The sequence below is a fragment of the Prionailurus bengalensis genome, chromosome D3, assembly GCF_016509475.1.
Source record: "Prionailurus bengalensis isolate Pbe53 chromosome D3, Fcat_Pben_1.1_paternal_pri, whole genome shotgun sequence".
Taxonomy (NCBI): domain Eukaryota; kingdom Metazoa; phylum Chordata; class Mammalia; order Carnivora; family Felidae; genus Prionailurus; species Prionailurus bengalensis.
Genome location: NC_057356.1, coordinates 19,006,149 through 19,021,119, shown reverse-complemented (window position 1 = coordinate 19,021,119; position 14,971 = coordinate 19,006,149). Strand labels below are relative to the sequence as shown.

Here is a 14,971-nt window from a genome sequence, read left to right as displayed (position 1 = left end):
TCCTACCTGCCCCTCCCAGCCCACCCAGAGAGGGAGCATGGGGCAGAGGTTAAGGGTGCGAACTAACCCTGGATAAATTCCCAACCCTCTCTGAATCTCAGGTCTCACCTGTAACATGGGAAGAGCCGCAGGGCTGTTTCCTAGGGTGGTTGGGAGGACAAAAAATAGCACCTGGCACAGGGCCGCTGAGCATGGGTCTGGGTTGTTGTGGTTGTTATTGTTTAGCAAGTCTTGGTCCGGGTGGGAGAGCTCTCAAAACCCAGGGCCAGCTGCCCAGCCGCAGCCCCAGAGGGGTGCCGCAGATATCCATCCAGCCTGCCAGCACTCTCCTGCGAGCTGGGTGTGGGGCTCTGCCCACTGGTTTCCACAAAGGGAGCCCGGGGACCCCACGAGAGCCAGGCATGGGGTTAGATCAGGGCCTCCTGACTGAAAAGGGAGGCACTTTTCCCTAGAGGCCTGGTATGATTCACACTAAAAAGAAAACACATTGGTGACATTTAGGATCCAAAGATTTTTTTTAATAACTAGGTATTTAAGAAAAAAATCCAGGGCGCTCACGTCATGGATGTGGTTTTCCCATATGGCCACAGTGGGGTCATAACAACAACGACAGGTGTCACTGAGAACACACTGTGTGCCAGACACGGTGTGAATGCCTTCCTGAGCCACCTCCCTTAATCCTCACAACTCCAGGCACAGGCCTTGGGCTCCCTCCCACCCTACAGGGAGTGCAGAGGCCCACGGAGGCGAGCGACTTGCCCAACTGAGGCCCCAGAGCAGCAGGTGGAGGTGTGAGGACAGGAGCCAGACAGGACCTGGGCCACTCGGGAGCCCACCTTCTTCAGACTGCCCAGACTGTCACAGGCCATTTCACCGAAGCAGTTCTAAACACACCAAGCTAGGTCTTCATACCTCTTTCCTCTGTGGGCCCCTGAAGGTCTTTACCAGTCGGGCCCACTTGGATACTGGGAACAGGCAGCTTCTTCTCCACATAGAGTTTCCGAGAGCCCTCCAATGAGCTGGCAGGCTCATTAAAGAAGTCCTGTGTCGAGCTGGAGTCCGAGAGCGCCACTGCCGTGCTATCCTGGCTGCGCTCTGAGGGGAACAAAGGAGGGAGAGAGGGCAGCAGCATGAATCCACACCAGCACCAACATGGCGGGGCCTCCCCAGGGTGAGTGTCCTGGTGACTGCCCTGCAGAGGAGACGACATGAGCACAGCCACTGTGACCTTGCTGAGTCCTACCCGTCCCAGAAGGCTGCTGAGCCACTCACCAAAGGCACCAATCTCCACGGTCAACCTTGTGGGGTTTCCCCAAATGGTGGTGTTCTGGTAAATGGTTAACAATTGGCTCTTGGGGTAGGGGGGAAGCCCACATTTGTAGCATTTACTGATTTCTGTGGCATAAATACTCCCACCATGGCCAATTCAGGCTACCAGCCAACCTTATGTCGCTGAACGTGGAGTTGGAAAGAGATGCACGGTAGTACACCATTCTATTGTGTTTCTACCACACAGAGACAATAGGCATGAACAACTAAGGCAAGCAAGAGTCCTGCAGAAATTTTTATCTGGTTGCAATAGGCCAAGAGTGGTCTAGAGTGAGAATGGAGATTCCCGGGGTCGCAGACACAAGGGAGATTGCTACCTACACGTTAGCTCCTCTCCTTGGAGCTCCCCATGCGCTCATGAGAAAGATCAGAGGCAGCGCAGGAAGAGGTATTGAAGGAAACCTTCCTGTGGTGCAGGCCTGGAAAGGAAGTGTGTTTGCCGCTATAGGAAAGGCATGAAGCCCTGGTGGAAACTTTTTTCCCTAAGAAACAAAAGCTTTAAGCCAGCTGGGGAGGTACAGCAAATCTTGCTGCCTCCAGGGTACAGGTGAAGACCCACTGCAGCTGTGGGAAGGGAAAAGAAAAACCTCCCGAGGGAGGGGCAGGAAGCCATTCAGGGCCCAAACATTTGAAGTCGCCCACAACTAGAAAAGCAAAGCCCCACTCCTGAGATGCAGGGACACAGTCTGCCTCAGTCTGCGGCTGGATAGAGACAAAAGAGAACCAGCCCTATCCCTACCCCAGGCTAACAAGCACAAGTAACACAAAACAGTCTACATAGGAAGAGGGGCAAGAACATGGAGAGAGACCGTCTTTGAGGTGTGTACAAAAGGCCTAAGGCTGAAGGTGGGAATGGAACACTGAGAAACCTTCTGGCAAATCAGCCCCCCTGTAAGCATAAGGTAAGGTCATAGGAATTTGAAGTCAGTGGTACACTAATGGTAACCACAGCAACAACAAAAACCAACCCCAGCTCAACTTCTGACTAGCCTAACTCCCCCTCCTAACAGACTAGAAAAGGAGAGAGAAGGCCATTCCCAGCATAAATATTACTTATTTCAGTTTCTTCCATCCTACACATAATATCTGATATTCACTATAAAAATGAGGCACACACACAAAAGAAAAGAAACATTGTCAAGAGAGAAAATAATCAACAGAACAAGGCTCAGAGATGACCCAGATGTTGGAACTACCTGATGGGAAATTTAAAATAACTAAGATTAGGGGCACCTGGCTGGCTCAGTCACTGGATCATATGACTCTTCATCTCAGGGTCATGAGTTCAAGCCCCACACTGGGTGGGTATAGAGATTAGTTAGTAAGTAAACAAACAGACAAACAAACAAATAAATAAAATACAGTTAAAAAATAACTAAGAATAACATGATCTATAAATGTAATTAGTATGCTAAAGGCTCTATTAGAAAAGGGGGACACATTCGTGAACAGACAGGGAATTTGGGGAGTAAGATGGAAACTATGAGCAAGACTCAAATAGAGATGCTGGAAATAAAAGACACAATTAGAGACACAAAGAATGCCTTTGTCAAGCTTCTCAGCACACCTGACACAGCTGAGGGAAAAATAACCAAAACTTGAAGATAGGTCAGTAGAAATCATCCAAAGTGAGAGAAAGAGAGTGGAGGGGAAATCAGAACAGAGCACACAAAAGCATCCAAACGATCTAACGTACTAATTAGAATCCCAGAAGGAAATGACACAGACACATGTCAGAAGAAGTATTTAAAGAGATAATGACAGAGAATTTTCCAAAAATAATGAAAGACATCAAATCATCAAGAGTTTCTGAGAACACCAAGCAGGGCAAAGACTCCTCCACACATTTAAAAAAACAAACAAAACAAAAACAACAACAAAAACCCATACCTAGATATCTCATACTCAAACTGCTACAAACCAAAGATAGAGGGGAAATCTCAAAAGCAGAGAAAGACACATCATATATGGAAGAACAAAGTTAGGAATTACAGCACACTTCTCATCAGAAACCATGCAAGTCAGACATCTTTAATGCTGAAAGAAAAAAAAAGTCCATCCCAAATTCTATATCCAGTGAAAATCTCTCTCAAAAATGCAGGAGAAATAGACTTCGTCAGAAAAACAAAAGCTAAGAGGATTCCTTACTATGAAATCTGAGTTATAAGAAACATTAAAGAAAGTTCTTCCGGTAGGATGAATTGAAACCAGACAGAAACTTGGATCCACATAAAGAAATGAAGTTCCTCAGAAATGGCTAAAGCAGTAACAAAAAAGACATTCTTTTTCTTCATGTTTAATTCCTCTAAAGTAGTACTGTCTAAAGCAAAAACGGGTAGCAGCCTATTGTGAGTTTACAGTGTATGTAAAAGTAAAATGAATGAAAACAAGGGTATAAAAAATGGGAGGTTCTTGGTTCTTTCACTGCCCATGAAGTAGTATAGTATCATTTGAAGGTGGGCTGTGATGACTTCAACATGTATTTTGTTAAGCCTAAGGCAGTCACTACATTTTTTTAAGAAGGTATAAATAATAAGCCATTAATAGAGACAAAATGCAACCTTAAAAAATAAAACTTTGTCTTTAACTTTGTGTATCTGAAGGATGAAGCTAAATGAAATAGGAATCAAGAGAGCCAAGTTCAAGTTCCTCTTAGTGCCACTCACTAGTTATGTGACCTTGAACAGGTTAAGTCCCTTGCCCACCTATGAACTGCAACCACACATCCTTTCAGAGAGGTCCATGGCATAGGAGCTTCTGGGGACACAGGGAGAGAGGCAGACATGGCCTCCAAAACCCTCTAACTCTTTGCTCAACTACTTCAAATACCGGCAGCCCATTGGGAGGGCAGACATGAGCAGCCTGGTGGGCAAACAAACTTGTAACAATACTTGAAGTTGTTTCAACCAAATCAAAGGCCTGGACTCTGAGAGATCCAGGCTGCCTAAGTTTAAATCCTACTCAGTCACTTACTAGGCTGGAGAGACTATGCAATTGCCACAATTTCTTTACATTTCAATTTCCTCCTGTGTAAAACTGTGATATTACAAAAGCCCACTTCACAGAATTATGAGGATTGAATACATTAGTACATGTAAAGTGCTTGAAATAGGGCCTGATACCCAATAAGTGTTCCAAAATATCAGCTCAATGACCAATAGTATTGTTTCAGAGAACCTGGACCGATTGTTTTAGTAACGTCTCAAACTTGACATTACAGAGATTTTGCTCTGCATGGCAAAGGGTTCTGCTTATGCCAGGCTGAAGATCACACCTGAGTAGCACCATGTCGATGGGGTGGTAATCGCTTCTTATACACTGACATGACAGGGTCGTCCACAGCAGTCCTGCCTGCACAGAGGAACATGGAATTAGGCCTGTGCTTCCAAAGGCAGCTGTGCTGTTCCAGCCTCCTCACCCACGTCTGATCATAGAGCAGGGTTTGGAGACAGGGACCTCTCAGGCAGCCGCACAGAGCCTGCCGCAGCCCTTCCTCCTTAGCTGCCTTTGCAATGTCCGCTGCCCAGTAACGGTAGGTATCAGTCACAGCTGGGCTGGCGGAGCAGTAGAAACTGGGACATGAAGTGTATGTGAGACCCTTCAGCGACCAACACAGAACCTCTGCATCTCACTGCTGGGGGAGCAGGGACCTGACTGGACCCCTCTGCCTCACACTTAGTGAGGGGCTTTCCTGACTTGCAAGGCCAGACCCCAAGGCTCTGTGAGCACTGAATGGGGATTACCGGCAGGTCTGCTGCCCTCATGAGAGGTCCCAAACCCAATTCCCCAGTGTGAAGAGATCACTTCTCTCAGAGAAATGGCAGGGGCAGCCCATTTGCTGTCTATATGGAAAGTGGACCCTTGGCTCCAGAGGTCATACGGGGTCACTGCAGGAGCTCAGAAATCGGGAGTCTCAGACTCACATTCCAACCCCAGATCTGCATACTTGGGCTGCTCCAGGCCTCACAATATGTTTGGCACGTTCTCTCTGCTCTGTTCCCAACAAACAAATAGGATCCCCATGGAGGCCTCCACATCCCAGTGCCTGGCACACAGGTGTGACAGCCCAGTGGCCCATCCTGCAGTGCAGCATTTACTCTGGCCCTGACAAAGAGAACACCAATGGCTCGGACAAGTTGGTGGGCCATGCTCCTGCAGTGATGAAGTCCTTCTGATAGGCCAGGAGAGGTGCTTTCCACCAGCATCCAGAGCAGCTGTAGTCACTGCATGGCTGAGCAGCGCACCATGTGGCAAGCATCCGGGAAGCGGGCCTAGCCAGGAAGATCTCACGAGAACTGGCTTGCTGCCTGATGAGCTCATGCACTCATAAGCTGTTGGGCTTTGGGCCTAAAGAATCGCTAATTTGCTGGAATCTCAGTTGTGATTATTACAAAAACCGAGGATTGGCTTAAGCAAACGGATATTTACTCCCAACGTGCTAATACCTCCTGATGCTGCCTAGTGAGGGAACCTCTCATGCACCAGAGTGAGCAGGGAAGGCAGCAGACTGCCCTAAGAATGGTGTGGGCAAAAAAGGACCGCACTGGGCTTCAGGGGTGTTTGCTCCTCTGGGAGCAAATATTAGCAGGTAGAGCCTCTACTGAGACTCTTTAAAATAACATCCACAGCGGGGTTGCCTGGGTGGCTCAGTCAGTTAAGCATCCAACTCTTGATCTCGGCTCAAGTCATGATCTCAAGGTTCATGGGATTGAGTCTCATGTCGGGCTCTGGGCTGACAATGTAGAGCCTGCTTGGGATTCTTGCTCCTTCTGCCCCTCCCCCACTCCCCACTCTCTCTCCCAAAATAAGTAAATAAACATAAAAAAAATAAATAAAATAGGGGCGCCTGGGTGGCTCAGCTGGTTGAGCGTCTGACTTTGGCTCAGGGCATGATCTCACAAGTTCGGACCTCGCGTGGGGCTCTGTGCTGACAGCTCAGAGCCTGGAGCCTACTTTGGATTCTCTCTCTCTCTCTCTCTCTCTCTCTCTCTCTGCCCTCCCCCACTCACTCTCTGTCTCTCAAAAATAAATAAACATTAAAAAAACTTAAAAATAAATAAATAAATAAAACATGGGGTGCCTGGGTGGCTCAGTCAGTTGAGCATCTCACTTTGGCTCAGGTCATGATCTCACAGTTTGTGGGTTCGAGCCCCGCGTCAGGCTCTGTGCTGACAGCTTGCTCAGTCTGCAGCCTGCTTCGGATTGTGTCTCCCTTCTTCTTCTCTGCCCCTCCCCCACTGATGCTCTGTTTCTCAAAAATAAATAAATGTTGGGGCGCCTGGGTGGCGCAGTCGGTTAAGCATCCGACTTCAGCCAGGTCACGATCTCGCGGTCCGTGAGTTCGAGCCCCGCGTCAGGCTCTGGGCTGATGGCTCAGGGCCTGGAGCCTGTTTCCGATTCTGTGTCTCCCTCTCTCTCTGCCCCTCCCCCGTTCATGCTCTGTCTCTCTCTGTCCCAAAAATAAAAATAAATAAATAAATAAATAAATAAATAAATAAATAAATAAATGTTAAAAAGAAATTATTTTTAAATAAAAAAATGAAAAGAAAAACAAAATAACATCCACAGCAACAACAGCCACAGCCAAGGAGCAGGACGCATGTAAGCACAGGCACTGTGACCAGGCCTCCCGCCCCAAGCCTCTCAGATATACACACAAGAACCCAGAACAGCCTGTCCTCTGAAAGGATGGAGAGAAAAAACCAATATCAGCCCTGGGGGGTTGGGGGGGGGGGGCGGCGGCACCGTGGCGATTCTGGACAAGCCCTTACCCCAGGGGTGATCATGAATGAGCACCTAAGGAGCCCCGAGGAAGGCTGATGGTCAGGGGGTAGTGAAATAAGTCTAGAAACCGCCATGAGCCACCACAGTTCTGCAGTGCCTCCCTGCAGCTCAGAGCTGGAGAGGCAGGGGCTCTGCACACTGAGGTGCCCTGGCTGGAGCTGTGACCCCCCTACTCACCAGGCCTGTGAAGCAAGGGCATGGGTAATGTTCCTGCCCAACCCTGAGAGAGATGCAAGTCTAGGAAACAGAGGATGGGCACATCACTGTAAACAAGAGTCCAGGGCCAAGTTTCTCTCTAATCCTTTCAAAGAGGGTAGGCACAAAGCTATTTAAAATCATCCTGAGGGGCACCTGGGTGGCTCAGTTGGTTAAGCGTCCGACTTCGGCTCAGGTCATGATCTCACGGTCCGTGAGTTCGAGCCCCACGTCGGGCTCTGTGCTGACAGCTCAGAGCCTGGAGCCTGCTTCGGATTCTGTGTCTCCCTCTCTCTCTGACCCTCCCCCATTCATGCTCTGTCTCTCTCTGTCTCAAAAATAAACAAACATTAAACAAAAATAAAAATTAAAAAAAATAAAATAAAATAAAATCATCCTGAGTTTGAATACTAGGAAGCAACCGAGAACTTTGCACCAAGAAGCAAGTCAGATTAAAAGAAAACTAAATTCATTTCTTTTACACCAACAGGGTGAAAGAAAACAATGAAAATCTCTTAAAGAATGACTCTATCTCCTGGGCAGACAATGCCTCTGGGCAAAGCCCAGTCCACCTAAGCACATCCTGACTGCCTCCTGGCCAGCCAAATTCAGCACAGGCTCAAGCACCGCTGTGCACAGCCCAGAGACTAGCAGTGTGCCCTGATAAAGGGACGTGGGGAGCCCGTATGTGTGGAAGAGGTGGGGCAGTTCTGGCTTGGAGAGCACTCGGCTTCCATTGGCAGTGAACAGAGCTTCCTTCCAGGCCTGGCCATAGTCCCACCTTCTCCACGAAGCTGTCTATGGATAGCACATTCCTTATTTGGGACACTGTGGGCCAAGGGTCCAAATGAGCTGACGTACGGCTTTGTGTAACTGTGCACTGATGGCCAGGGGTGCTTCCTCCACATCCTAGAGGCCCACGTATAGGCTGGGCACTGTAGGACACCCCCAGGGTGCTGGCCTGTCCTGATGCTCAGACAACCAGGTGGGTCTGCCGGTGCTCTGCAGGCAAAGGCTGCCAAGCCTGAAGGCAACGACGGCCCTCCCTTCTCTCACCTGCCTGCTGGAGCAGAGCCAGAGGGAGAGGGCAGGGCCAGGCAGAACTAGCTGGCTCCCTGCTTTGGCCACCTCCTGTAAGTTCTGCAGACTGGCCTGGGCTGGGGGTTTTCCTGGGCTCCTGGTCCTGAGGCGGGACAGGAGACAGAAGGGAAGCTCTTCTGCACAAGAGACCCAGACTCAGGTGAAGAGCCAGACTTCCCACAGGGCTGGGCAGGATGGCCTTCCAGGGAAGCATGTACCTAAATGGGACTCCAGGGACTGCCCACAGGCCAGGTTCCTGATTTCCTTCAGGAGCTGCCTAGACATCAATAGGAAAGAAGACGCAATAGTGGACAGGCTCTACAGGCTACCTCTGCTCTGCTTCAGAATGTTCTTTTGAAAGTCTGCCCACACAAAACCTGCTCACACTAATTAATATTTGTGGCAAAATTATAAATATTTCACTCTCCTACTGTTAATCACTGGAATGTTTCACATCTATGCCTCTGGGCCACCCCAGCCCCTCCCCCCGAGTCTTTAGAGGGATGTTCATCTGCCAGCCACTGCTGATGACACCCTCCACTTCTGAGGTGTGACCTGCAGAGCCAACTGCAAAGGAACGACAGCTGCGGATGCAGAAGGAAAGGGACCTGGCTTGGTGACAGAAAGGCTGTCCGTTCCAAGGAGTGTGAGAGCAGACTGTATTGTAAGAATTTGGAGTTTTTTGTTCAGGTTTGACTCAGTTCAAATCCCTTGAACATTCGTAGGATTTCCAGGCCAACCCAAAAGAGCTCTTTGCTTACAAGACACAAGCTTCCTGGCACATTTTCTCTACCTGCTCCAGCAGTTAGAACTAGAAATAGCTCACAACCACTTATTCCACCAGTTCAGTTCAATGAAAGTTTGAGGGGAAAGATGTGGTTGTATCATCAAAATCTGCAGCAACTCTGACTAGCGAACCCTGAAAAGATCACAAATGTTCTGCCAACTAGAAACAACAGGTTTCTAAGAACAGTAAACTTTGGGGGAATCAATATTTTGAGCAATCTCTCAGCTGGACAAACCCTGCCCCAGTGGGTCCCTGATGACCACCAGGAAAGAACACATCCACCAGAAGCCAGGCTAGCTGTAAGGGAGGGACACCCTCTGGCAGGCCAAGGAGCCTGGACAGACGCCCAAGAGAAGAGACACCAGAAACACAAGGGCCCTTGAAAAGGAGGCAGACATACTGAGGCAACAGGCAGGCACAAGAGTATCACCATGGCCGTGCTCAGACAGCGGCGTCACCACTCTGGGCCTCTGAGGCTCATGCTCAGAGCTGGGAGAAGACTTGTCTTCATGTGCAGCTCTCACTGTGTAACCCTCACCATTCATCACTCTGTCACAAAGAGCCCCTGTGCCCCTATCTCAGACCCAGCTGGTTTCCCAAGCTCTCTCCCTGTAAGGTCTCTCTTCTGTCCACCCCAGTGACCTCAGTCCAAACGCTGTAGGGCCCTCCAACCTCCATGTCTTTGCTCCCAATGTCCCTCACCTGAAACGGCCCTGCAGGCCTCTCTGGAGGACTACCTTCTCCAGGAAGTCCTCCCAACCCACCAGGCCCCACAGTTAGCTCATGGCACCTTCTCATGGCACCAACTGCTGCCCCAAGACACCACCTAGGGACACACAGATCCAACCAGGCAGCGGGAATCAGGGTGCCCGTGTTGGCTTTCCTCGTGGGCCTTCTTCCTGCCCAGCACATAACAGGCACTCAACATATACCATGACCAGCTACAGCCTGGAGAGGTTTCTTAAAAGTTAAGAATGGAGAGGAGAACAAAGGTGACTGGCTCTGCCCTCTGACAGCCTCCCTCCCTGCCCCAACATCAGCCCCCACCTTGCAGGGCACACGCAGGACAACCTAAGTGCCACTAGGAGCCTCTCCCACATTGAAAACATCTGTTCACAGCATATAGCTTGCCTACCGTGAGCTGACCTCTCCTTGACCCTGGGAAGGGAGGCTGGTGAGGACTGATGCCACATGCAGCCCCCTGCCCCAAGCCTGGACACCGTGGACTGCACACACAGGGCCCACCTCAGAGCATCTTGGCTACTGTACACAATGTACATTTTTACACATTTGTCCTTCTAAAGATAACTTGGTATCTTAGAGTCTGTTGCCTTTGTTACTTTTTTAAAGCCAAAAAGAACAAAACAATGGAAATACAGGACTGAGCCACCTGCCAGGCCAACGGGCAGTGGGAGGAGGCCACTGCTGCATCTGGCCAGAACTGAGAACATGGGCTGTGGGCAGAAGCCAAGCACATCAAACACACACTATCCAAATCACAGGACCAGCGATGTGGAGGAGCTCCTGGTCACAGGGGAAGCAGGGAGCCGGACTGAGGACTAAGCATGCGGTCTGCGCTGTCCCTTGAAGCGAGCCGTGACAGTGCAAGCAGAAAGACAAAGCCTGGAGAACAGAGTGTGGTCAGGGTTAGGGGCAGCACGGGCAATATTGGTGGAGGCAGTGTGGGTGAGCAGACGAGGATGAGCACAGATGGCACACGACACAAACAGTGACAGTATGGTGGGTGAGGACGGATGGTCACATGGGAACTTGCACAGGGCACCCTGGGCTCCCACGTGGCCCATACCCTACAACCTGGGGCTCAGGGCAGGCTCTGTTCGTGCTGTAAGTGGGGCCAGATGGGCATCCCGCAACCATGAACACCAGCCTCCACAGCTCCTGCTCTTCTGACCCCCAGCTTGTGCTCTTTCCACCCTTCGTAGTAAACACTGACACACCCCTTGGGCCTTGGCTAAGCTTTGCCTCCTCAGGAAGGCCTCCTATCCACCAAAGCCAGGCCAGGTCTCTTTGGGGTGGTTTCAGTTGCACCCTGACACTCAGTTGATTCACAGCTTCACACTTGCCTTCCCCAGAACCTGCAACAGGCACCAGAATTGTCCCATGCACCCAGCACAATGCTAATGGGCACTAGATAGGCATGGCCATGGGCTGGCTGAAGAACCCCTCAGAAGGCTCAGCCTCAGACTGACCACAGGGCAAGACCTCTGCTCTCTGAGGCCCTTTCTGGCTCCGAGATTCTTGGCTCCGAGATTCTCAGGTAACATGGAGCAGGGCAGGCAGACAGCAAGGGTCTTGGCAGTCCAAGAGAGCCACTATGTACACATCCCAAAGGCTGGCTGAGCTGGGCCAAGTTATGGACCAAGGTGTCCTGTAACAGCCCTGCTCCATAGGCCCTGCTACTGACAAACTTCCAACAAACAAAGCAGGGAAATGGCACACAGATCCAGTCTCCATCAGGTCAGCGAGCACAGGACCTTCCCAGTGTTAGCCTCCTCTGGCCTGGGGTGGAAGGAACCTTAGACCCCCCCCCAATTCTCCCTCAGCTTCACCCCAGCTACCAGGCAGCCCTAGAAGAGTGTCCAATTGCCCTCAGCTTGGCTTCCTCCCAGGGAAACAGGACCAATCGCCAAGCAAGGCAGCTATAAGGGCGGGACCACAGGCACCTCTCCCAGGGCCCAGCCCAGAGCAAGCACACACTGATATGACAAGGGGGAAAGTTACTCACACACGTGTTCACACACTCCATGCTGGGGAAGGGTATAAAATTTGTTCAGAAATCTCATTATGCTACGTTTGAACATGAGTAAACAGCAATCATTGTGAGCCCCTTGAGGGTCACAATGTACTCCCTACAACTCCTTTACCTTGTCAGGAAGCATCAACACTAAGGATTTCAGCACTGAGACAAATCCCAAAATGGACGGGAGAAATAAGGCAGGCTGGGAAGAGTGGTCAGGCAGGGCTGCTTCATTCTCTCTCTCTCAGCTTGGCCAGAGGGCCCCTCTTCAGGTCAGCTATGGGCACACTCTCAGCCACCCCAAGAAGGGCTAGCTTTCATATCTGACAATGATGGAGTCTCAGAGCAACTCAAGGGCCAATCCCAGAGTACCTTTTAGCCAGAGCTGTGGATAGGCTGCTGGAAGCTTCTAACCCTAGTGCAGGATGGCACAAGGGTGCAGATGGGACCAGTCAAGAGAGCAAAGAAGGTTTCTTCTAAGAAGCCATTATCAAATGTTGAGTTACCTACATAAAATCTGGAGCTATTTTTCTAATTCTCTTCTAAAAATTTACAGCAAATAAGAATTGACTCTAGCTGATTTTTGATTTTGAAGCTCAGGTATACAAAAGTAGAAGGGCAGCTCAAAGGTAGGGTATCCTAACCATACCTTAGGGAAGTCCTGATGCCTGGCTCCCTGTCTAGCTGATAACAAGTTAGCCTCTGACAGGCTCCAGGATACAGGAGACTTGGGCCCAGAAACCCAAAGGCCCAGCCCTGCTCAGAGGCTGCTGCTTCCAAGGACACTGCCTGTCCCTCTTCCAAAGCCACACAACTGGCCTGAGAGAGACAGGGTGCAAACTGAGGATGACAGGTCCCAGACGCGGGCTCCTCCTGCTATGCAGTGCTACATGGCCCTTGTGCCAGCTCTGATGACCTGGGGATGCCTGCGTCTAGGATGTGGTTACACTGTGCAAGCACCTTCCTTTAATACTCATGAGAAAAACGTTACTCCTGTTCACCAGGTGAAGAAACCGGCTCAGAGTCAAGTCCCTTACCCAAGGTGGCCACGCAAGGTAGTGGGGCTGGGACTGAAATGCAGATCTCCCTGACTCCAACTTCCCTGTCTTACCTCGAGCGGGTCCCTGAACTGCTTCTCTTCGTGTGCGCCAGGGCTAGAAGCACCCATCAGCCTTCCTGTAGAAGGGCTCAGTTATGGCCTGGAGTGAGCACTAATGCCCTGTCCTCCCACAACAGGAGAGCCATGGCTGGTCTCAGGCTGAAGAGTTGTGTGGAAAGTGTGGGGCCACACGTTCTCCTCCCAGGGCTAGCAGGCCAGCCTGGCTGGGTCACAGGAGGCAGCAGAGGTGGGCAGTGCAGGCCTTGAGGCCACCAGCCTGACACCAGCAATCTGCTGCTTCTGCCAGAGCCAGGGCCTTTCCCTACGAGCTAGTGTAACAGCTGAATGGGCCACTTTAACATTCTAAGATAGGGCCCAAATATTTTCCTGTTGCAGACACTGCTTTCTTTCTGAGGTGAGGAGGGCAAGAGTTCTGAAAGCACCATGCAGCCGGGCCAGTGCAGAGCACAGCATGGCCAGTGCAGGGCTTCCTAGCACATTGGGCTGGGACTGGGCAAAGGTGGGCCATGGTTCCACATTGTTGACAGAAATCACTTTTAAAAAAGTATTTTTTTTTTCAATGATTAAAAAAATGCACAACCACTGAAACTATATTTGAGCCTATCTGAATGGCTCCCTCTGCAAACTCCCAGAGCAAATAACCATTATGTTGGCATTCAAGCCATGTCACCCCAGTGCCCGTCCCCAGCACTCTGCTTCCCTGCAGCTCCATGTGCACATGTGCGCACCAACACGGGACAGCTGGGCAGCGGTGCCAGGCAGCATCATGGTCCCTTTCTGCCTCCTTTCCTCTTTGCTTCTGGGGTGTGCCCACACCAGGGGAGCTACCTGCAGCTCTGTGCACTCATAGGGCCAAGCACAGTTCCTGCTAGCCAAGCTCAGCTCGAACCTGCAATACTGGGAGAGGTGCCGGCCACGGGCCTGTGGACAGCAATGAGAGGCGTTCCTCTCTCACAAAAGCTGGCATGATGCTAAATCTTCACAGGAGTACCTGGCAGAAACTAATTTGCAGACCAAGGATTGATATCCAGTGTGTTTTCTCAATATTTTCAAGAGTAAAAGGTTGGGAACAGGGTAGTTTTCCTGTTGAACCCGAGTTAAGTAAGACGGGGAGGGACCTGGCTTCAGGACATGTGCAGGACTGAATCCGCCCTCTGGGGCACAGGGAGGTGATGGAGCCACGCAGCAGCAGGCATTCAGATGCGCTCAGATCAGCAACCTCTCTCTCCACACCCTCCCCGTACCTTTCTCACAGGCCAAGCAGAATCCAGGAGGGGGCACTGCCAGTCTCCTCTCCTCTCCTATCTCCAAATCCTGGCCCAGAGGGGGCGGTGGGGCGCTGCCCATCTTCCTTCAGCACTTCTCTAAACCTGCTCTCACGCTCTTCTCACCCACAACATCTTACACTCCAGGAACCCATGCGATGGGCAAGGGGTGTCCCATGCCCGGGGGAAGGTAGGGCAAGGCCCGCTTCCCCACAGCCTGATGCGATCAGCGGCGTGTGAGTGAGGGCCTGCTTGTCTGTTGGCATTGTCATTGCTTCCCCAGGGCTCCACCTTAACGCCCTCTCAATCCACCAATTTGGTTCATTCCAGCAAATACTTTATCACAGCTTATCACTGTAAAGGTGAGGAGAACATGAAAAAATCAAGCTACGAGGTCAGCATGCGAGCCTCCTAATGTTAGTAAGAAATGTGGTTCAAGGGTCGCCACCTGCCATATCCCGTGTGGGATGGCCTCGTACGTGGTCCCAGAGGACTCCACCACCCCGTCTGCACTCCCAGGGGTGACAGACTCAGCACCAGTCACAGTCCTCCCACGGCTATCAGAGGATGTGCTGTAATAAGGCAGGCACAATGCCAGCGCCACTGGACTGATTGCACGGAGGCCACTCCAAGCAGCCTGCAGACCCCAACAG

At 50.8% G+C, this 14,971-nt stretch overlaps 1 protein-coding gene across 7 annotated transcripts in view; it reads right to left on the bottom strand.

The window, feature by feature from the left end:
- CABIN1 (calcineurin binding protein 1) overlaps window positions 1–14,971 on the bottom strand; it is a 153,591-nt gene that overhangs the window by 65,967 nt on the left and 72,653 nt on the right. For all 7 annotated transcript variants that reach the window (XM_043557875.1, XM_043557874.1, XM_043557876.1 and 4 more), the window contains one exon: window positions 913–1,095. In XM_043557875.1, coding sequence (XP_043413810.1) covers window positions 913–1,095 — 183 coding nt within the window. The remainder of the gene's footprint in view (window positions 1–912; window positions 1,096–14,971) is intronic.